General features: G+C 44.0%; 2 protein-coding genes across 3 annotated transcripts; both read right to left on the bottom strand.

Moving 5' to 3' along the window:
* Nucleotides 1-2620: 2620 nt before the first annotated feature.
* On the bottom strand, nt 2621-8768 carry wfikkn2a (info WAP, follistatin/kazal, immunoglobulin, kunitz and netrin domain containing 2a). The gene is made up of 3 exons (XM_061846466.1): nt 8157-8768; nt 5684-6000; nt 2621-3863 (listed from the first exon to the last, which is right to left on the bottom strand). The coding sequence occupies exons 1-3, from the start codon at nt 8361-8363 to the stop codon at nt 2621-2623; spliced, it is 1767 nt and encodes a 588-aa protein (XP_061702450.1). The 5' UTR covers nt 8364-8768.
* Nucleotides 8769-15079: 6311 nt separating this feature from the next.
* On the bottom strand, nt 15080-21662 carry ankrd40 (ankyrin repeat domain 40). 2 transcript variants are annotated; one of them, XM_061847009.1, is made up of 5 exons: nt 21168-21662; nt 20639-20787; nt 19718-20341; nt 18288-18469; nt 15080-17051 (listed from the first exon to the last, which is right to left on the bottom strand). In XM_061847009.1, exons 1-5 carry the CDS (start codon nt 21299-21301, stop codon nt 16908-16910), a joined length of 1233 nt encoding a protein of 410 aa, XP_061702993.1. In that variant the 5' UTR covers nt 21302-21662; the 3' UTR covers nt 15080-16907. The 2 variants fall into 2 exon arrangements, with proteins under 2 accessions (XP_061702993.1, XP_061702992.1); XM_061847008.1 differs by having other exon boundaries at nt 18288-18472; nt 21168-21660.
* Nucleotides 21663-22543: the final 881 nt, after the last annotated feature.

Below are 22543 nucleotides of genomic sequence, written 5' to 3'. Positions count from 1 at the left end.
GCGAAATAAATGTCACCCACGTTAAAAAGTACAGTTGGACTCACGTCTATGTTATTCAACAACACGACAGCAATATCATAACATGGTGTCAGAGTGATGGAAGCATAACTACGGACACAATATGACAAACGAAGACGACGAGTAGGCGTTCGGTGTTCCAACTCACCCAATTTACGAGATGCGTGGCGTAGATTCGAGCAACACGCCAAAGTCATGCTCACGGGACCGCTTAAAAACAGAGCTGAAGAGGAAAAGTGCCGTTTCCTCTTGCTGTGGATCGGCAAAAAAGGACGGGATGTCAGCAATTCCATGGACACTCACCGGAGACGAAGATAAGTTGCTAAAAACTTGTCACGAAAAATTCTTTGATTACCTCACTCCGAAAGCAAACCCCGTATTTGCTAGATATAAGTTTCACGAGAAGGCGGAAGGTAACTGTGTGTTAAAGACTATAACTACACAAACAGCCGTAAGATGGTCAGAGATCACATTGTTTTTGCTATCAACTGTCCGAGTGTGCGCGAAAAGTTACTCAGCCAGGGGCTGGCGCTCACGCTCGAACAAAAGGGATCGGCGTAGCCCGCTCCCACGTGTTAGCAAAAGCGTAGCTAAAGGCTGTGGCTAGCGACAGCCGCGAGGTTCACGTTATCCACCGCAAACCTGGAAAGCAAAATTTCACTGCTGGTGCTAGTCGGCATACTGATAGCCCTAAGACCTCCGTAAAAATATGTAACAAGTGTGGAGGATACCACAGTAAATTGGTTGAATACCCAGCAAAAGGTAAACAATGGCTGAAGCATCAGACCCCTTTTTCTGTCTGTTCTTACAAACATAAGCCACACAATGAAATACCATGATGAAAAGGCCGTAAGACGCTTATAAGCGAGCCAATATTCACAAAAAGATCACTGAAACACTCGAGTTGTATTGTAATTTTGCCATCCAGTATGGCGTCGTAAACAAAACATGACGTCACATGAAAAGTATCTATTGGCTGGCAATCAGTTCAGGGTGTACCCCGCCTCCTACCCGTTGACAGCCGGGATAGGCTCCAGCACTCCCTCGTGAGGATAAGCGGCAAAGAAAATGGATGGATGGAATAAAAGTGAAGCTGTGCATTGAATGTATTGAGTGATATGTTTATACGTATCTTCCTAGTCGAAGAAAATCCTGCCTTCTAGTGGGCAACCTTAAAAATTGCAGTTCAAATGCGTTTGTATATTTTTTTTTTTTTACCCTTGATTGAAAACAACAACACTTAACAATACAATAGCTACATGCATGTATGTATTTATTTCATTTTTAGTTGACAAGTAATGAGTAGTCACTTGGTTCATGGCAGTGCGTGCTATGTATGGCTTGGAGGTGGGGGGTGGGGGGCTTGGGGGGGGGGGAGGACGAAGAGAGGGGGTGATTGTGTATTCTGAAGTACCTTCAAAGTCCAGGTTCCTCCTCCCTACGGTGTCACCGAGGGCACTGTGTCTGCACTTGTCAGGCTCATTATTATGGTCTGTCTGGCGGGCGGGTGGGCCTAGCCGGTGGTCTCGATGTGAACTTGGCGCTGTTGACGCGAGGAGCGGCGCATCAAGGGGTTAGCGCGCAGCTCAGCTCGTCGCTTGTCGGCAGCTCTAATGAAAGTGCCTGCTTTTCTCGGTGGCCTCTTTTTCATTAGGCGGGTCAGAGGTCGTCACAAAAGGCTGGGGCTCTGACGGGACGAGCGTGGGGGACATGAAGCCACGGAGGGGGGGAAGGGGGTAAACAGTGATGTGAATGAGGGCGATTATGTTGTTTCCCGTTTGGATTGTTGGTGCGTCACAATGTGCTAAAATTCATTCCTCGGCGACATATTGAACAGGACGCCATCTTAATACATACGTGATATCCTTCTCGAGTTGGCGCGATCCATTCTTTTCTACCATGTCACTTGATGCGGCCCAAGCGAGCGAATCGCCCGACGTCCCTCTTTTTTTTTCCCCCCCGCCGCCTCCTCCTCTTCCCCTTCACCCCCCGGCCTCCTGCACATGAAAGGGGCCGCGCGAGGCCAAAGGATGGAGGGCCGGTGGGGTGTGTGCAATGCGAGGGCCCCAAACCCAGACACAACACAGCACACAGCTCCGCGGGCCTCCACAGCTGGGCTGGAATGTGACCCGCTTCAGATATGAAGGCCAGACGAGGCCCAGTTTGTACGCAATAAAAAGACATAAATCTCCGATGGAACGTCAACCGCCTTTACGAGAAAAACCACCACTATCCATAACATCTTCTAAATGATCTTTATTCATTCCGTATTAATGGATGCTAATACATCGCAGATAGCGTGAAAATATATAAATGTTCTCTGTGTACTTGAGCGATACATTCCGTCCGTTTGTTTACCGTGTCCACTGCTCTATAAGAAATAAGAAAATAAATATAGAGTAGTTCACGTACATATCCTGGATTGCAAACGGGTCCACATGAAAGGAACCGAAAAAGCTTATTGATTCTGGTAGATAAAACTGAGGCGTCACGTCCGTTTTAGGCCGCAAATAAAGAACAACACGTTAAAATGATGTATATAACAATTTCATAAAATATCTGGGATTTGATCCGTTTTTTTTTTTTTTTTTTTTTTCAGTCTTCAATTTTTATAACTAGTCTCTGCAAGACCGGTACCGGTGAGTCCCGACTGGGTGCCAGGCAACTCAAACACACCGCAGCTTCTCTTGTGGGAAATCTCGCGAAGCTTCCGGACCTTGCGGGCGCTGGACGGGCCTACAAAGCTGTCCGGCTGCAGGACGGCCATCCCGTTGTGAACCTCCCCCATGACGATGAGCTGACTGTCGGCGGCGGTGATGTTCGGGCAGGGGCAGTTCCAGTCCATATTCAGGAGAGTCACCTCCAGCGGTTCTTTACCGAAGAACTTGAGACCCATCTTCTCGTCCTTCAGGATCTCCTCCACCGTCATCAGAGCGTGGCCCGAGTCCTGCTCCTCCGTCAGCTCGGTGACCCGTGCCAGGATGACAAAGTCGCTCCTGCAGAAGCTGGCCACCATCTTGCCTCGAGGCTTGCACGCTTTGCAATTGTGGTTCTTGGGAAAGGGGCACATCCCTTCGCAGGCTTCTTTGGACTCAAAGTTGTTCTCGTTACCGCCGCAGCCTCCGTAGACAAAAGACTGGCACTTCTTGAGGGCGTTGCTGTAGGCCCAGCGATGTTCGTAGGTTTTGCATGGCCCCTGAAGGCTGGGCAGGCTACAAGGAGCCGCCACCTCCCCCCCGCATGACAGCATGCAGGTGTCATAGCTATCGAAATGGTTCCGGTTCTTATTGCACTGACTGTAAGTGAAGGTGAAGCAGTTGTTCCTGCTGGATTCGTAGTACCAGCTTATGCTTTCTTCTCCACAGTTGTCGGTGTCTGGACGTTTCAAGCACTCTGCAGGCGGGAAGGGCAGGTTAGTGTTATTCCCTTCGGCTTCCTTCCCCTCAGCCTCTCTCTTGATTACCGCCAACGGGAAGTGAGAAGACGCGCTTCCTCCCACGTTTTTGGCCGTGCACGTATAGATTCCAGCGTCTTGAAGCTGCGTGTTGTAAATGACGAGCTGGCCAATGTTGGTGACCACGACGTTCCCCCGGACGTGGTTCGGCCGCATGACGATGTTGTCTTTGCCCTTCAGTTGTTTCTCCCAGGTGATCTCCGGCGGCGGCTTGCCGGTGACCTCGCACAGGAAGCTCGCTGTCTCGCCCACGAAAACGGACCGCTGGGTGGGGCTGCTGTGGATGGTGGGGTTCTGTACGTCAGCTGGTTGGGTGGTCTGAAGAGCCGTGGTTGGATGGAGAGTTGTTTCGGGTGGCATTGGACTGGTGTTCGGCCATGTCAGGTGATACCTGTAGGAGAGGTGAAGGGAAGACAGCGAATTAGTTAAAAACTAATCTGTGCTGCTAACTGCAATATAATAATCTCACTTTATGAGGTACACTTGCATAGCCTGAGGAGATCCTACAGCTATTATTTCACAGCTTTTCATATTTTGTTTTCACTCTGTACCAGTTATCTATAAAGAGAAGGGCCGAGTATGACAACCACAGTATTGTTTTGACACAGTTAGGAGAGACCAAACGATCTTGAGGTACATTTACATGTACTTTCTCTCTCCATGTTGCCACTGCTTGTATTCAAGTACAAGTTGTTTAAATGTTTATAATGGACCTCTGCAACCTGTCAATCACTCGTACAGTAATAGCCAATCAGATAGCCGCATTGTCTTAACCCCTGGCTTGACACGCCCCTCTCGCCGTATTGTCCCACGAGCAATACTGGTTGTCAGTAGCGTGCCCTTGGAAAAGTTAATGTCACGAAGAAAATGGCCCTCAGATGCGCTTGGGGAACGTGCAATTCTGATGAAAGATATCCTGCTACGTTACAAGGGGCCCGGTTGATTCTTTTTCCAAAGTCTAAAAAACAGTTGACGAAGTGTCTACGATGGATTAAGGCTCGGGGAAGAGCGCACGTACAACTAAATGTGGACAATATCAACAAACACAAGGCTGTATGTTCGAAGGTAAGTGAGGGAGAAGTATATTGTCTGAGTTTGATTGAATTATTAGCATGCGCGATGTCATGCAAGAGAAATGTCTATTTGCCCATTTGTATCACATCGGACTCTTAAGACAGCACTGGGTTCGATTTTGAGCCAAGTCAAATGAATACACCCACTCACTTGTAAAGACTGCAATGATATTACTGCTGATCTTTCCAATAAAAAGTACTCACGCTGCTTTATATGCGCAGTGCGATTCCACTATTTTATCCTGTTGGATTTCAATATGAAGTTTGTGAGGTGTCAATATTTTTGGCGTCGATCGCCAACGTTTCGCTGTAACTCTGAAATTGCGTCCTGCTCCGCCCAAAATCTTAATTCCGTGTACATATCCTTGCGTGAAATCGTTGAGACCTCTCTGTAGAACTCTCTTGGACAAGTCTGGCGCATTTGGCAAAAGAAATACCGCAATATTATCTGGGATATGCGGTAGGGAATCGACTTCAAACCTATTCTGTTCAGTCGCCATTTTGGAAGATTGTGGGACATGGCTAAGGGGGCGAAGCTTACGGTCGCCATCGGAAAAGTCCATTCTGATTCTGAAATGCTTGGGAATTTCTACTAAAATAAATCAAAGCCATTTCTTCCTCAACTTATGTTGGCAGGTGACGCAAAGGTGAGCACAAGCCATTTTTCTCAAGACGAGTGGCCGTGTACCAAGCAGGAAGTGGGCAGGTACTTGCATAATTTCCGCATAGAACATTGGGAAAAAACTGAATATTGATGGAATGGGACCTTTAAATATATCTTTTGGTGTGTCATTCCAGGAACCTTTCTGACACACCTTGTACATTATTCACTCAAATGTTTGTCCTGCCAAGTGATTTTGTAAAATCAACTTTTTCTTATGAATCATGTCCGTTTGTCCATGTTCACGTGTAACCTACGAGGAGTCGGGTGAGTACTGTGCACTGTGAACTGAAGCTGAATTCCAATCTGTTATCTGAAATACTGATGGCGCTGCTCGCTGACACTGACACCGTATTCGATGGGTGAAATAAATATACAACACGTCATCCGCAGCCCCTCGCCATTGACATTTTCGGACATTACCTCAGCAAAGCACAAAAACCAATCGGAAAAGATTGAAAATACTTAACATGTTACCTGCAGGTGACCTCAGAGATAGACACCCCCTTGGAGCACGCCTCCGCGTCCATGTAACACTTGTTATAGTAAGTCATGCCGTCAGACGCGCACGTGAAGTGGGGCTCTCGCTCGCAGCGGTCCCGGCACTTACAAACGGGCTGCCCGTCCCAGATGTCGCACTCGGAGCCTTGCTGGGAGCACATGAACTTGTCGCAGGTGGCCACTTTGGGCATCCCGATGGGCCCCTTGTTGCCCTTGATGTCGATGTAGCGCGCCGCCACGCAACTCTTGTTTCCACACACATTGAGGCAGCACTTCTCAAACGTCTCGCAATCCTACAAGGAGCACGACAAACAATATTTCTGCAAACCATCGTTATCGTGTGTGTTAATTGTTGATGTCATCAATAACATAGACGACACATACAGTAATATCATCATTAAATACAATTAAAAATCGTCACACTTCTCGTCTAGTGCTGCTCATTCTGGTGGGTGTGTCTTGGGGGCAGTATAAGATATTCATAGTGATATTTTACCCTCTACCCTCTCTCGTCTCTTCCTGTGCAGCAGGATAATGAGTCATTCTTCGCAGAGGATAAAGATTAAAGCCTGCGAATGTTGTCGTATTACCCGTCTACATGTGGTGCTGCAATGTTTATGTTCAGACACCCATAAAACACTGCCGCATGGATGCTAATTGTTAGCCCACGCCGCTATGGTGTTTTTCATTGTATGTTAGCATTAAATAAGAGCAGGATGGAAAAGTTGGCGGAAGGTGTCTGGTGTTCTATGTGACAGAAGAGTCTCTGCTAGGATGAAGGGAAAAGTTTATAAAACAGTGGTGAGGCCGGCAGTGATGTACGGATTAGAGACGGTGGGACTGAAGAAACAACAGGAAGCAGAACTGGAGGTAGCAGAAATGAAGATGTTGAGGTTCTCGCTTGGAGTGAGCAGGATGGATAGGATTAGAAAGGAGCTCATTAGAGGGAGGGACAGCCAAAGTTGGATGTTTTGGAGACAAGTTTCGAGAGAGCAGACTTTGATGGTTTGGAGATGTCCAGAGGTGAGAGAGTGAGTATATTGGTAGAAGGATGTTGGGGATGGAGCTGCCAGGCAAAAGAGCGAGAGGAAGACTAAAGAAAAGGTTGATGGATGTTGGGAGGGAGAAGGGATGGACGAGGATGCACGAGATGGGCTTCGATGGAAAAAGATGACACAATGTGGTGACCCCTGACGGGACAAGCCGAAAGAAAAAGAAGAAGAAGTTAGCATTGAATAAAAGAAGAGGAGTTAAGTGAACTCTATACTCTGGAATCAGCGGTAAAGCAAAGGTGTGGACTTGAGTCACATACGTGGAGTCGACTCACATACGTGAAGTCGTGTCTGAATCAAGTCATGAATTTGATGACTCAACTTGACAATATGTAAAAAGACTAGCAACTTGACTTGGACTTGAACCTGAAGCCATTGACTTGTTAAGACTTATTTTGACTAAAGTACTAAGAAAGCATCACATTCTAATTTTGTCTTTCCTTAGCCATGTGCAATTTACTGCTTTACTAAAGGAAAAGATATTAAGTGACGTCATAATACTGAAGATCCTCATGATCATGTATTACGTCGAAGTGACCCACATCATGGAGTGTCCAGAGTGTGACTGTCAGCGCTACAGTCAGGAGGTTCTGGGTTCACAGCGTCTAGGCCTACCAGTGTGGAGTTTGCATGTTCTCCTCATGCTTTCATGGATTTTTTTTTTTTTTTGGGTGTGTTTTTCCACCCATTCCAAAAACATGCATTTACATTGAAGGCTCTAAAAATGTCACTCTGGAAATGTGACTCGGTCGAATCTCTCAAGTAAAGCTCATTGTCTGACACAAAATTTATGGTTCATATCTACAATGCTTGCTTTAACTTGAATTTTTTGTATTTTCCCCCTGCTGTTTATTACAGTTTACACACATTTCCTGATATCCACGTAAAATCTTAACCCTTGACAAGCAAGTAACTACCGACGTGTTGCAGCACACAGATTAAAATATTCTATTTTCTTTTCAATTCGACGAGCTCCCTTCACAATTAACAGCTATTTTAACTTCCCACCACCACAGTGAGAATTGTTTCCATTTCCACCCATTAATAATAATACCATAAAAATTATCAAATTCAATATATATCAGAAACTGCATGTTATATAACACCCAAATTAACTGATCCATTCCTTTTCCCATTTGACAGTGTTGGTAACAAAAAATGAGCACTTTCATCATAGATAGATAGATAGATAGATAGATAGATAGATAGATAGATAGATAGATAGATAGATAGATAGATATATAGATAGATAGATAGATTATAGATAGATAGATAGATAGATAGATAGATAGATAGATAGATAGATAGATAGATAGATAGATATATAGATAGATAGATAGATAGATAGATATAGATAGATATATAGATAGATAGATAGATAGGTAGGTGGAACCCACCTGGTCAGATTCACACTCGCGGCTGCAGGTGCTCATGGCATCCACCCACAGGTTGGGGTTGAGCTCATTGGGGCACAGACCGGCGTGAGAGTACACCACTTTGGCCACGGACATCGGCATCGGCCCCACACCATCCAGAGAGAGCAGAAAAGCGTACAAATGTCCCAGAGGAAACCAAATCCATCGGGGGAACAGCATCCACCACATAGCGTGCGTAACAGCGCGGCAGATTAAACTTTTCGGAGAGACCAAGAATAAATCCCACGGGAGGAAAAGTGAAATAATAAAGTCCTTGGTGGTGTATGGAACCTAATTAACTGTCCACTAGTGCAAAACGGAGGCTATGGACTGAGTCGCTCCCTCACCCTCCCTCACTATATACGTTTTATATCGCATGCAGAGAGATTAGCGCTGCTGCGTGCAAAGCACCCCAAGATCTAACCGCATCAGGTGCTGTGCTGTGCTGTGCTGTGCTGTGTGCCTCTTTCCCACTGGTGCTCCGAGAGCCGACTGACTTAAAGTTAGGATCAAGTTAATTCGGCACGTTTTGCAGGCTGCTCCGCGCTCGGCAGGGGCGAGACACACCTGCGCGCACACTTGGACGCCTTAACCCTTAACATGCGAACGAGAAGTACATTGACGCAAATGTTCATATACACTATGTGGCCAAAAAAAAAAAAAAAAAAAAAAAAAATATATATATATATATATATATATATATATATATATATATATATATATATATATATATAAAAGTGTGCGCCCTTACAAATGTTATTACTTTATTGGAATGAAAAAAGACAGCGAATTGGGTAAAACATCGCAGCATATCATAACGCACCCAGCGTGCACCAAATTAGATCAAGCCTGGCGGCATGCAATGGTCTTCTGTTACTTTTCTCAAATGTGACTTTCCTGCTTTTAAAAACGATCTGAGTGAATTAATTAAACCCGTCCACTGCATGTTTTAATGTCATGTGTCAAGGGATAGCCTTGCGTTGCCGTACTGTAACAGAGACGGCTCGACTCACTCATTTACTCTTTTCTCGCTCCAGAAGATGGCACCAAACCCACTTTTTTCCCCCAGTGCTAATCCTTCAAATATCTTCATTGAACGGCAGCACAACGTGAACGTGGCATCTACCATTGCAGAGGAAGCTGAATAAAATGTGCAAAAATCCTACTTTTTCCCGATAAATGATGTTGTTGATGGTGTCAATCGTCAGTCAAACGAACTGTCGTGTTGTCTTTCAAGGCAAATTTTAAATGCATTGTATCATCATGCATTTAAAAATAAAATCTAATTTACATGCGCTTGTTGGTATTAAATAAGACAAAGAAGAAAAAATAATAGAGGCTTTTGTTATACTTAATTCAGATTACACACTAAGGGCATTTTTTTTTTGACACGGGATTACTTCAAGAAGTTTGAAAGTACTGCTAGTGAGCATTAAACAAAACAAAACAAAAAAATAATAATAATTCCCTTCTGTGAACAGCTGGCTCGTTCCCTTCTAAGAAATTTGCTGTTTTTCTAAATGGTGACAAGTCTTTTAGTTGTTTTAGGAACAACGCACAAACTAAATCATGCTTGCTGACCTCAAAAGTCAGCCTGCCTTAAGGGGAACATTAAATGTCAACCTTGGTGTGTGTGGATGTGAATGTGAATGGAGTCTGTGCTTCTCCAGCTGGGTCCCTGCTGAGCCCAAGAGGCCCAGTGTGCTCCATGTTGGGCCCTGTAGTCTTGGTCTGGTTGCGGTCTAGGAGCTTTTCAGACAAACACACACGCATGCATTGAACTCTAGTCACATCTTCAGATAAACAGTCAAACATTACACCTCACGATGCTAATGATAGTATTTCCTCGCAATGAAATATTGCATCTGGTATGCACTCACGCCGACAAACACGTGCATATTATGTGACGATGTTTTCAAGTGGGGGGCACTTCTCTTCTTCTCAGCCACTTGCCCCTTTACACACTCACCCCTGCAACCCTAACCTTCGGCTTCAAGACCTCGCATTCCCAGCATAGCCGGCGCTGGAGCTGCACAGCGCCCTAAACTCTGCCCTCGCCACATATTTTGTCTCCAAACAGACCTTGACTTTGACCTTCTACTCGAGTGAATTCTTGCCAGCCACCAATACAGTAAGAAAAGAAGTATTTGAACACCCTGCTATATTGCAAGTTCTCCCACTTTGAAATCATGGAGGGGTCTGAAATTTTCATCGTAGGTGCTTGTCCACTGTAAGAGAGATTATCTAAAAATTAAAAAATCCAGAAAGCACAATGTATGATTTTTTTTAACGATTTATTTTATTTATACAGCTGCAAATAAGTATTTGAACACCTGAGAAAACAAATGTTAATATTTGGTACAGTAGCCGTAGTTTGCGATTACACAGGTCAAACGTTTCCTGTAGTTGTTCATCAGGTTTGCGCACACTGCGGGAGGAATTTTGGCCCACTCCTTCACACAGATCTTCTCTAGATCAGATAGGTTTCTGGGCTGTCGCTGAGAAAGACTGAGTTTCAGCTCCCTCCAAAGGTATTCCATTTGGTTTAGGTCTGGAGACTGGCTAGGCCACACCAGAACATTGATATGCTTCTTACGGAGCCACTCCTTGGTTTTCCTGGCTGTGTGTGCTTTGGGTCATTGTCACCCAGCCACGACCCATCTTCAATGCTCTGACTACGGGAAAGAGGTTTTTCCCCCAAATCTCACAATACATGGCCGCGGTCATCCTCTCCTTAATACAGTCCAGACGTTCTGTCCATTGTGCAGGAAAAACAGCCCCCAATGCATGATGCTACCACCCCCATGCTTCACAGTAGGGATGGTGTTCTTGGGATGGAACTCATCATTCGTCTTCCTCCAAACACGGTTAGTGGAATTGTGACCAAAAAAAGTTTCATTTTGGTCTCATCTGATCATCCGTCATGTTTAGCTTCTTCCATTTTTGAATGACTGCTCCAAGAGTGGACCTTTTTTCAAGAAGCTGATTGGCAATTTCTCCGTAGCCCTTTCCATCCTTGTGGAGTTGTACAATTTTGTCTCTGGTGTCTTTGGACAGCTCTTTGGTCTTGGCCATGTTACAAGTTTGAATCTTACTGATTGTATGGGGTAAACAGGTGTCTTTATGCAGCTAACAACCTCACACAGGGGCATCTGATTCAGGATAATACATGGAGTGGAAGTAGACTTTTAAAGGTAGACTAACAGGTCTCTGAAGGTCAGAATTCTAGCTGATAGACAGGTATTCCAAAACTTATTTGCAGCTGTATCATACAAATAAATCGTTGAAAAATCACATATCGTGATTTCTGGATTTTTCTTTTTAGATCATTTCTCTCACAGTGGACATGCACCTACGATGAAAATTTCAGACCCCTCCATGATTTCTAAGTGGGAGAATTTGCAATATAGCAGCGTGTTCAAATAGTTATTTTCTCACTGTAAATACAAATGTCTAAAACGCTCCAAAGATTGGTTTTACACACAGGGGATATTGTCATGCAAAAGGTACATTACGCTTTGCGGGCTGATTAAAAAAAAAAATGTTTCAGACCGACCAGATCAACAATTTTCCATTTCAGATTTTCTAATGCACAGGAATTTGCACTACAAAAGGTTATTTAAAAAGTGAAGGAAGATGAAGAAAGAATCAGAAGTGAACGACAAATGGACAAAGATGTGAGCCTTTGCCTTCGACCGAATTCTTCCTCCACTGTACTTGCGCTTATATTTTTCCCATTATGGGCCCACAATACTTGAACATTTATTCTATTTCTGATCTTGTAACAAAAGCAGAGGTGATATCTCAAATGAGGTTGTGCACAGCTTTACTATACGGAGCTTAGAACGTACTGGCGAGATCCACAAATAATAAAGGTCATAGTCCAAGCGCAGCAAGAAAGCTGAGTAAAGTACCTCTGAGGAATATCTTCTGTCTCCATTCTTAAAATACTCTTAGGGCTTACTGCGTAAACGGAGGTGTTTCCGCTGTCGACAGTGCAAGCATGGGAACTGGTAGAGCTGCTTTTAAAACAATGCCGGGCTGTTAATACTAAGCTCATTATGAATGTCCCACTCGAGAACAAAGGAGAAGGCCACGTCCGACCACAGCCCTAAGCTGATTCCTCATTACAGGTCTAGACAAAACACGACAGACAGACGTGCAGAAGCGTTTGCACCCGACGAAATGTTAGCAAGTTATGGTGAGACCCAGGCACGTGTATGGGGGGCAGGCACTCAAGCCAAAATAAGGGCACCCATCGGCAGTATTTTACACGTGATTCAGAAAAACATTATGATATATTTAACTATGGTTCAGTCAACACCGTCAATAATACAACTATTAGCAATGGAGATGAAGGAACGCTGGAGTGGCTATAAAAACTCCCCACATCCCTGTTCAAGTGGCAGATTATGGTGTTATACAAAAATAGGACCAGGAATGAATAATTTAGAAACCTGTATTTTCCACTAAGATACAAACTCTACAGCTCAAATAAAAAAAAAAAAAGTGAATATAAACAACTCAGGTAATGCAGATTCAAAATTCAAGATCAATTTTAAAAGGGGATCTGCACACACCACGGAAACGTTTAAAATGTTTCTGAATAACCCCCAATAAATTTAGCCAGGAGCATATTTACACAATTCACATGGAATCAAGTGAATGCTCCTGAAAAATCAAAATACTTGATGATAAAGAGGATAACGTCTTATTTACTTTTTAAAAATATTGATCATGATGACTCAGGACACACCGGCGAGAAGGCCACGAGAAGAATTGGACCAAGTGGCTGCAGAGAGGAAAAGTCTGGGATGCCCTGCTCAAGCTGCTGCCCCCCTGGTTTTGACCTCGCATAAGTGGAAGAAAGTGGATGAATGAAGAAAGAGTGGGCTGCAGGAAAGTGCAGGAAAAAGGGTACTTACCCATGCTTGAGCACCTCCTGGGGCCCATGTCTGTAATTATTATTATTGTTGTTGTCCATCCATCCATTTTCTTCTCCGCCTATCCTCACGAGGGTCACGGGGAGTGCTGGAGCCTATCCCAGCTGTCAACGGCCAGAAGGCAGGGTACACCCTGAACTTGTTTGCAACCAATTGCAGGGCACATTGAGACAAACAGCCACACTCACAATCACACCTAGGGGCAATTTAGAGTGTCCAATTAATGTTGCATGTTTTTGGGATATAGGAGGAAACCAGAGTGCCTGGAGAAAACCCACGCAGGCACGGGGAGAACATGCAAACTCTATACAGGGGAGGCCGGGATCGAACCCAGGTCCTCAGAACTGTGGTGCCAACGCTTTACCAGCTGACCCACCGTGCCACCAATTATTGTTTTCATTATTATTTCACAATACATTGCTATTTTTCTTTTTTAAAAACACAAAATCCATGTTTTCAAAGTGTCTGCGTGCGCTTGCAAACTTTCTTCCTTGGGAATCAACAAAATCATGAACAGCAGCAGCTGCGTGTAACTTAATAATGAAGTTTCATGATAGTTGATGGTCACCCTGCGGCCCCCCCCCCCCAAGGTTCGCACCCCCCAGTTTGAAAGCCTTTGCTTTAAAGTGACCATTATTGTACAGTATTAGTAAGAGCATCAAGTAAATGCAACTCTTCAAATGTTGAGCGTAAATCATAGGAAGCCTTTATCCGTTGCGCTACGATTACGCAATATTTGTGCTCCTTGGTTTGCTCTGCCTGAACATCTGCTCTCCACATGGGACTCGGACGTTGTATTCGTTCATACAGGAGGCGTCACAGACGTGCAAGGCGGAAGCGTACCGCCGCGGCTGAGCGGTTGTTTATGTTCTTTATATCAGGAAGGGAACATAACAAAAGGCATAACAAAATGTACTGCGGCGACTTGTTATGCAAACCGGATTCGGGAATATACAGCTGGATGGATGAAAAAAAGTTGCTTTTCAAAGAGATGACTCCCACTTTTTTTTATTATTAAGCAAAATTATTTTATTATATATATATTATAATTTATTTTTATTATAGTTAATAATAGCTTTACTGTTTTTTTTTCCATTTGTCAAAATGCACACTTCCATTATTCTTTTTCATTGCAGAAATACAGTATCATCTTGATTAGCATTCTTTCCAAGTTATTGTAATTGTCATAGCCCTTGATGATATCGTGCATTGTTTTCTAACATAATAATTCCACCCAAAATCATGACTACACACTAGCCTAGCTTAATAGTTATTGCTATTATACAACATGGAAAGATGTTCTTAGCAGATCTAACAGGGGAATGGAATAATGGTTAGCTAGCTAAATTGAGCAAAATAGGATTATTATTATTGTTTTTAAAGATAAATGACCACTTATCAATCGATTTCAGTTCAGTCATTTGTAGATTTTACGCTTTATACAGACTATTGGCGGCACGGTGGGTTTCTGAGGTCTCGGGTTCAATCACGGACCCGCCTGTGTTGAGTTTGCATGTTCTCCCCGTGCCTGCGTGGGTTTCCTCCCACCTCCCAAAAACATGCAACATTAATTGGCCACTCTAAATTGCCCGTAGGTGTGATTGCGAGTGTGACTGTCTCTATGTACCCTGCAATTGGCTGGCAACCAGTTCAGGGTGTAACCTGCCTCCTGCCCGTTGACATGCCCCGCGGCCCTCGTGAGGATAAGCGCCAAAGGAATGGATGGATGCAGACTACTGCAAGACTAATACAGGTTCGTCTTCTCACTGCTCATACTCGACTGTGAATGTACCAGATTAAAAAAAAAAAAAAAAAAAGCATCACTTTACCTCCCCCTAGTGTTTATATTGTTGCATTTTAACTACAGACTGTATTGTGGAATTAGGAAACTATCATAACTGCTGCATATGACGCCCAATATTAACAACAAGGATAGTTTGGAAGGAGACAGCGAAGACGAAGTCATTCTTCATGCTTTATCAAAGAACACGGACAGGTCTCCAGAACGAAACACACAGCTTCAATAGTGCCTACGATTATGTCTGCAAGTACACAGGACACATCTTTTATAAAAATATCAGACTCTGTCTGGATGCATAGGTTAAGTCAAACTCTATTCCGCTTTAACTCTACAACAATAAACCTGCAAATATTGTTAGTTTTTCTCCTTTTCACAGAATCGCAACACGAGCCATGAACCCACTTTGAACACGAGGCCCTCACCCTGTCTACCAACAAACTACCGCCTTGCTCACGTACAGTCACATTTTTACTTCACGTTGAAGTTTCTTTCGACGCCCACGCCGTACTTTGAACTTCAGCTTCCGACATTAATGCTTCGACACAAACACAACAGGTCTACCCGGTTAAAAAAAAAAAAAAACGAAAAAAAAAACACCTAAACGATGCTTAGTAATACAAAATATCCATCATAAAGTAAGAGCTTCGGGTATACATTTTTTTTTTTAAGTAAGCAGCACTGGGTAAGAAATATTTTGATTGTAGAATGTACAATGTGGCTTCGTCTATGGCGCAGCTGTGAAGAAATGAGCCCCCAGCGTGAACGGAACACGACAGTGAACGCAGCATTCATATTTCCATGACTTAAGGCCCATTAACATCTCATCACACAACAATTTACGACAAGTAGTCATCTTGTCAGTGCAGTTTTAGATCAGTTCGAATACGTTTGTCATCTAATAAAGCTACGATCAGGAAAAATAAAATAGAAAACACTGGCATTGAAAAGGTCGGCCGGAACGGAGGCAACCTAGCACCCCCCCCCTCCCCGTCGTGGCTGGTTATTAAATTAACCGACGGGAGAAAGAGCAGGAGCATTTTTCATTTCTCTCCATTTTGTAGGAAGCTAACTTGTTTAGCGTCATTCCTTTGTGATGCTCCGCCGTTTGCTGATCAGCAGATTAGCGTTGTCACAAGAACAATCCATCATATCTTTCAGCAGAAGTTAGAACTTGTGGATGTAGACGGGAACCTTAAACGCAACTTAAAATTAGCTCGGAGTCTTGTTAACGTAAAGCAAAATGTTTGCTCTGGCCTTGTTAATACAATTAAAATATGAATACTTCAGAGATGTTGAGGTATTTGGGAATCTAAAAGACTTTGAATTGGTACACTGGGAAAACGACGAAAACTCAATTTTTTCTTTTTCCAGTGTTCTTCATCTCCATCACGTTGGAACGGGTGCGGACAGACGTTAAAACGGTCGGCCCAAACGGTCCGACGATTAAAGCAAGTCCCCTCTTGTAGCAAAGACACCGCGGGTGAAGCGACGGCATTTAAAAAGGTGTGTAAGCAAGCTGGAACATGTTACCGTCACTGAAAGTACGTTGTACTCGCTCTGTTCTGCGGCGCTGATCTATTACGGTTACGCAACTGGCGTGTGACATTGTGTCTCACACGTGTCCATATAAGGCTATTGCAGAAACCTCAGGAAGACAAGCTAATGTCCCCGGCGCGACCCCCTCGTCATTCCCTTGGAGTCTTGGCACAAGGTGCGCTGGGTGGCGGTGGAGAGAGGGGAGGCCCGAATATTTTCTCTCATTATCCAAGACACCATGCATCAGTAACCTCTCGGAACTAGTTGGGAACACTGAAGCAGCAAAAAGGCCCGGAGGGAGGACAAAGAGCTCGAGAACTTGAAAGATGAAATCCCGCTAAGAACAAGCTGAGCGAAGCTCGACAAGGGATCTGGCAGGCAACTGGTACTGGTTAGCGGCCGCTGGAGGGTGGCTACAGAAGGCTGTGAGAAGCAGGGAAAAACGGGTGCGCGCTAGTAGGTGAGGCGGGAGGCCTTCATGTTGTAGCAGGGTCTGTCAGTCAGGGTCCCCGTTCCGGAGAGCAGGGATAGGCCCTCGGATTTCTCCAGCACCACCTCCAGCTCCTGAAAGTCCTGCAGCCGGGCGACATCTTTGTCCTGGACAAAAGAGGGAGATCCCGTTCCCTATGTGACCAGTCATCGGATATAGCGGGCACGACGCACGCAAAGCAGCACATCTCTACTTGTTCCTGCACTCCCTGAATGCATCAACAGCATCAAGAAATTAATAACCCTCACATAATGTAGTTTTCCATGCACACATAATTGTCTATATCAATATATGAACCACGGAAATTTTTAAAATATATACCGTAATTCCCGGCCTACAGAGCGCACCTGGTTATAAGGCTCACCCAGTACATTTGTAAAGGAAATACCATTTGCTACATACATACGCCGCAGCTGTGTAAAAGCCGCAAGTACCCACATCGAAACATGAGATATTTAGAAAGAACGTCGGTACAGAGAGAGTTTAACGCTAACACCGCGCTAACAGGGCAGGTAAAAAAAAAAAAAAAACAACAAAAAAAAAAAACATACCGGTAAAAATCACTGAGACACGGCAGTAACACACTAGCGGTAACAGGGCTGGACCGGTAAAAGTCACTTCCTTGGCACATACATTCCACCGGTCTAATTCTTACTTTTTCATGAGTGCCCCCTTGCGGCCGTTACAAAAAATGCACAAATTAGCCGCATCATCGCATAAACCGCAGGGTTGAAAGCGTGTGAAAAAAGTCGTAGCTAATAGGCCGGAAATTACTGTAGTCTGCTGACAGCACTTTAAAGTAAACTACTGCATTTGATATCGTAGGTGCAACTCTCAACTGTTTCCACTTTGGGACTCCTGTTCATTTTGTTTATAATAATAATCATAATAATTGTGCTGTTTTACTCCTCGTTTCTTTAGTCACCCATCAACCTCCAAAAATCAATGGTTTTGTTTCTTATGGGAACCTTCTAAGGACTGTTTAAAACTCTTTCAAACAGTCACCAACGCCCCAAAGTACACACATTTATGGCATTAACAGTTTCAAGAGTCTCAATTTTTAGCGTGATATAAAGGTAAATGTAAAATCTATTTTCGTAGGACTATATCAGTCTTACTTGACACACTTTGTGTGGCACAAAAATATACAAAAGAATAACATTTTAAAAATATTTGTATGTCTATTTTGATTCACTTAAGGACAAGTCATCACATTTCAAGGTAAAAGAATGCTCTGAAGGTATTTTTATTGCTGCCAAATACAAAAAAAAAAACGGTCATATTTGCCTCATACAATAAACAAAAAATTAAAGAGGAACAGGTTGAATTCAAGTGCATCTTACCTTCCTTATCATGGTGTTTGGCAGCTTACGGATCTTCTCCACGTGCTCGGGACTGATCTCCAACTCGCGGCAGCAGACCCTCAGCAGTGCACGATAGGTGAGCTCCTGGCGGTCCAGCTCCACCTCGATGAAGTCGTTCTCACGGGCGTTAGGGTTCTGGATACGCACCTTAAGTACTAATTCTACTGTGAGATTCAAGGCAGAGGTGGGTTCATCGGGGTAAGATTTGGGAGAGTCATGCTATTCTAATTCAAGTGACAGACTACCCACTGCCAACACCAAGTAACCAATGTCATAATTATCTACATGTTCATACAACAGTAAACCCTGTACATCTTACAGCCACTTAAAGCTAATCCTCTGTCAAAAATGAACCCCCAAAAATAAATGTTTTGCATGAAATAAGTCAAGAAGTGGATATTGATGTATTTCTATATTTGTCGCCATGATGTGTCCACATTGATACCCACATTCAAACACGAGATATTTATGAAGAAAGACGGTACACAGAAAGGCTTTAACACTAGCGCTGCGCTAACGCACTCTTTCCCAAACGACTTCCATGTTTGAGTTAACTCATCTTCATTAAAAATTCAACAATATACCATAATTCCCTGGTTATAAGCCTCACACAGTATATTTGAAAAGGAAATACGATTTGGTACATACATAGGCCACAGCCGTGTAAAAGCCGCAAGTGCCCACATTGAAACCAACATTGAAACACGAGATATTTACAAAGAAAGACGGTACACAGACAGTTTAACGCGAGCGCCACTGCACTAACGCTAACACTAGCACCGGCGTGCTAATGCTAATGCCGCTGGTAGCAGGGCCGGTAAAAAAAAACAAAACAAAAAAAAACATACTGGTAAAAATCACTGTGACACGACAGCGCTAACAGGGCCGGACCGGTAAAAGTCACTTCCTCGGCACATATATTGCACCGGTCTCATTCTGACCTTTTCAGCTCGAGCACCCCCCTTCGGGCCGTTAGAAAAAAAACGCACAAATTACCTCATCACCGTATAAACCACAGGATTGAAAGCGTGTGGAAAAAAGTCGCGGTTTGTAGGCCGGAAATTACGGTAATTAACGACTACACTGCTTTCAGCTACACTGATATCCAGCCTTTACTCAGCCAATGCACATATTTGGCATGAGAAATACATATCTGAAGAGCCACCCCAAAAAATGTCACAAAACCTGATGATCTCTCATACCACATTAATACTCTGTGCCACAGTGGTCGGGAATCATAGCTCTACAGTACCACGATTGTACCAAAAGTACATTGTCGATTAATTACTTATGAGCGCCGCACGGCTCCCGACATGGGATAGTTAATATATAGACCTGGAACAAACTGCTTCAGAAAAAAAGCAGAGATGACACATTTTTGTAAAGGCTTCAAAAGACTTTAGTCTTACCTTGCACATTGACAGGGAAGGTGCTTGTGAAGAAAAACGGCTGGAAGGGTGGCAAGGATCCGCCGGACTGACTGCTGCCAATCTGCTGCGGGACAGACTGCTGCCTGCTCACAGTCGGGTTAGCTGCAGCCTGAACCTGACTGCCGCTGCTGCAAGCTATACCTGGGCTGGGGGAGGCCAAAGGAGGCGAGCACACGGATCCATTGTGCGGCATCGCATGGTTGACAAGGTGCGACTCGACTGACAGATTCACGGGAACCGTGCAGTTTACAACGGCGTGGTTGTGAGACGGGGCCAGGCCCGTCGCCACGCCATTTTGCTCCGTCAACGGAACAAATTCCCTGGCCTGGACTTGGTTCTGAGCGATGGGGCTGGCAGGTGGAACGAGGTCATCGGAGGCCAAATTCTGCGGCATCTGAAAGTGCTGGGTGGGAGAATGCGGGGCTGAACTGCTGTCTGCGTACTCTGGGTGTTCCACGGATCCGTTTTGTGCGCGTTGCTGAGAAAGCAGGAAATCCATCTTTTTATCGATCTTTGAGTATAAAAAGGCGGGGTTGGCCAAATAGTTGGGGATGATTGTCAACTCATGCTCCTTGACTTCAGGCACATCGTCGTCCACTTCAACTGTAAAGTTAAATAAAAAAAAAAAAAAAAGGGGGGGGGCATAAAACTAAGTTCCTCCATGTTAAAATTCTGTTCACACGTTGAAGGTAGCGTTACTGTCATGTCTACATTAAGTTATTCCATGAAATAAGAGACAGTCAAATTGATTCTATTCTGACAAAATAAATACTGCACAAGCTTACTGGAAACATAAGCAATCTTTTGTTCATGTCCATTGGTCTTTATCTACCAGATTTAAAGACGATAAAAAAATAAAAGTTATGAAGCAGAAAAAATGATGAAGTGACTGCTGTTTACCTCCTAAAAGTCGTTTGATGTCCGGTTTGGATGTGAGCTGTGAGGCCAGCTCATCCTTAGCTGTGAGGATGTCTTTGTCCGCCCCACTATGAAGTAAGTAGGACACAATCTGTTTATGGTTCCGCTTGCATGCCCAATGCAGGCAAGTCCTGGTGGGATTAAAGACAAAAACAAAAGGTAAAAACATCAAATACAAGCATAGATTGATTTTACTTTAGTATTGGGATATATAATTATTACAAATGGCTATAAATAAGTCGTGCCCGTGATTAGGGAAAGTTTTACACTTGTATCTTGTTTGCTCAGCGAGGTTTTGTTTTAATTTGTTTTGCATGACATCCCAAATTATCCACTAAAAGGATTTCCGACAGGTATAGCTCCTAAAGATTAAGCTGTGATTTGCTTAATAGGATCTCACACGTCAAACCAAACACATGCAACTCACCAAGCAACTTCTTGGACGAGTAATGGCAAACACATTCCCGTCGGGAAGACTCCACTTATCGTTATGCTTTAGGCTCAAACTTACCATCCATTGATTTCGTTTTGGGAATTGACGTTTACTCCGCTCTCTACTAATGTCCGCACTTCGTCAATGTCCCCGATGGCGGACGCCTCCCTCAGTCGCTCCTGGAGTTCTTTATCCAAAGAAGTGGTGGACATGTTTGCACGGACAACGAGATTTTCATAGGAGATACTAAAGCTTCACGAGTTAGCCCGACAGTAACATCGGCCGAACGGCACTTGCTAGCTCGACTATGCCATAGCACTCTTTGGTGCTAATGTTAGCTGGTGACAACAACCTGCTTCGGCTAGTGCGAGTTAGCAAGCGGATTCTTTAGCGTTTACAGAATATTCGGATTCCTCGTTTTCAGTCGGCTCGGTTCGTATTGTCAGTCAGCACCGCTTTCCTGCCGATTTCATTAGTGGTGTCTGCGTTCCTCCGGCGGTTTGCCAGAAACACCGCCACATCACGGGGGGAGGGAAGGGGGAACACCTTTGGATGGAGCAACCACGAACCATACCGCATTAAGCGGGTTGCCCGTTGCTTCGTACGTCGGTGCGTCGGCCATATTTGATGTGGCAGTAAAGTAATACAGGAAAATGGATTGAACGTCATAATGCGCCTTTTTTTTATACAGTGCAGTTAATGCCGCTCATTCGTCCATTTACATTCTAATACAATATAATGAGCATCCAAAAATAAATTACCACTTTTGAGTTTACTAGGGTATAAGCAGGGGTACGCAATCGGGGACAGCAAAGTATTCTCTTGGCCTCGACCAAGGTACGCAAATAAAAATCTTAATGAGTAAAATTAAATTCATCAAGGATGTCCAGTAATACTATAATATTCAGAACAAAATGTTATTTTCATTTATAACAAGACCAATGCAAACTAAAATTAAATGTCACTTCCTCTCTCACGGAAATTGAACTAAATAATTGAATAGAACAAGTCTTGACTTCCTCAATATTGATAAACAATTTAACAGGTGCAGGTCAATAATAATAATAATAATCCATCCATCCATCCATCCATCCATCCATCCATCCATCCATGCATCCATCCATCCATCAATTTTCTTTTCCGCTTATCCTCACGAGGGTCGTGGGGAGTGGTGGAGCCTATCCCAGCTGTCAACGGGCAGGAGGCGGGGTACACCCTGAGCTGGTTGTCAGCCAATCGCAGGGCACAAGGAGACAAACAGCCGCACTCACAATCACGCCTACGGGCAATTGAGAGTGTCCGATTAATGCTGCATGTTTTTGGGATGTGGGAGGAAACCCGAGTGCCCGGGGAAAACCCTCTCAGGCATGGGGAGAACATTGAAGAAAAAGAAAATTGGGAAAAAGAAAGAACAAAGAAAATGGGGAAACTATATTATGAATCAAGCATCTCAG

This window comes from Syngnathoides biaculeatus, chromosome 16 (genome assembly GCF_019802595.1).
Source record: "Syngnathoides biaculeatus isolate LvHL_M chromosome 16, ASM1980259v1, whole genome shotgun sequence".
NCBI classification, from domain to species: Eukaryota; Metazoa; Chordata; class Actinopteri; order Syngnathiformes; family Syngnathidae; genus Syngnathoides; species Syngnathoides biaculeatus.
This window is presented reverse-complemented; position numbering and strand designations above follow the sequence as displayed.

Excerpts from the sequence above, each read along its gene's own strand:
- wfikkn2a (XM_061846466.1), bottom strand. The coding sequence starts at position 8,363 with ATGTGGTGGATGCTGTTCCCCCGATGGATTTGGTTTCCTCTGGGACAT. Across the intron at positions 6,001-8,156 it reads GCGAGTGTGAATCTGACCAG|GATTGCGAGACGTTTGAGAA; the intron begins GTGGGTTCCACC and ends TGCTCCTTGTAG. Across the intron at positions 3,864-5,683 it reads ATCTCTGAGGTCACCTGCAG|GTATCACCTGACATGGCCGA; the intron begins GTAACATGTTAA and ends CCTCTCCTACAG.
- ankrd40 (XM_061847008.1), bottom strand. The coding sequence starts at position 21,301 with ATGTCCACCACTTCTTTGGATAAAGAACTCCAGGAGCGACTGAGGGAG. Across the intron at positions 20,342-20,638 it reads CATCAAACGACTTTTAGGAG|TTGAAGTGGACGACGATGTG; the intron begins GTAAACAGCAGT and ends TTAACTTTACAG. Across the intron at positions 17,052-18,287 it reads CAAACACCATGATAAGGAAG|GACAAAGATGTCGCCCGGCT; the intron begins GTAAGATGCACT and ends TCTTTTGTCCAG.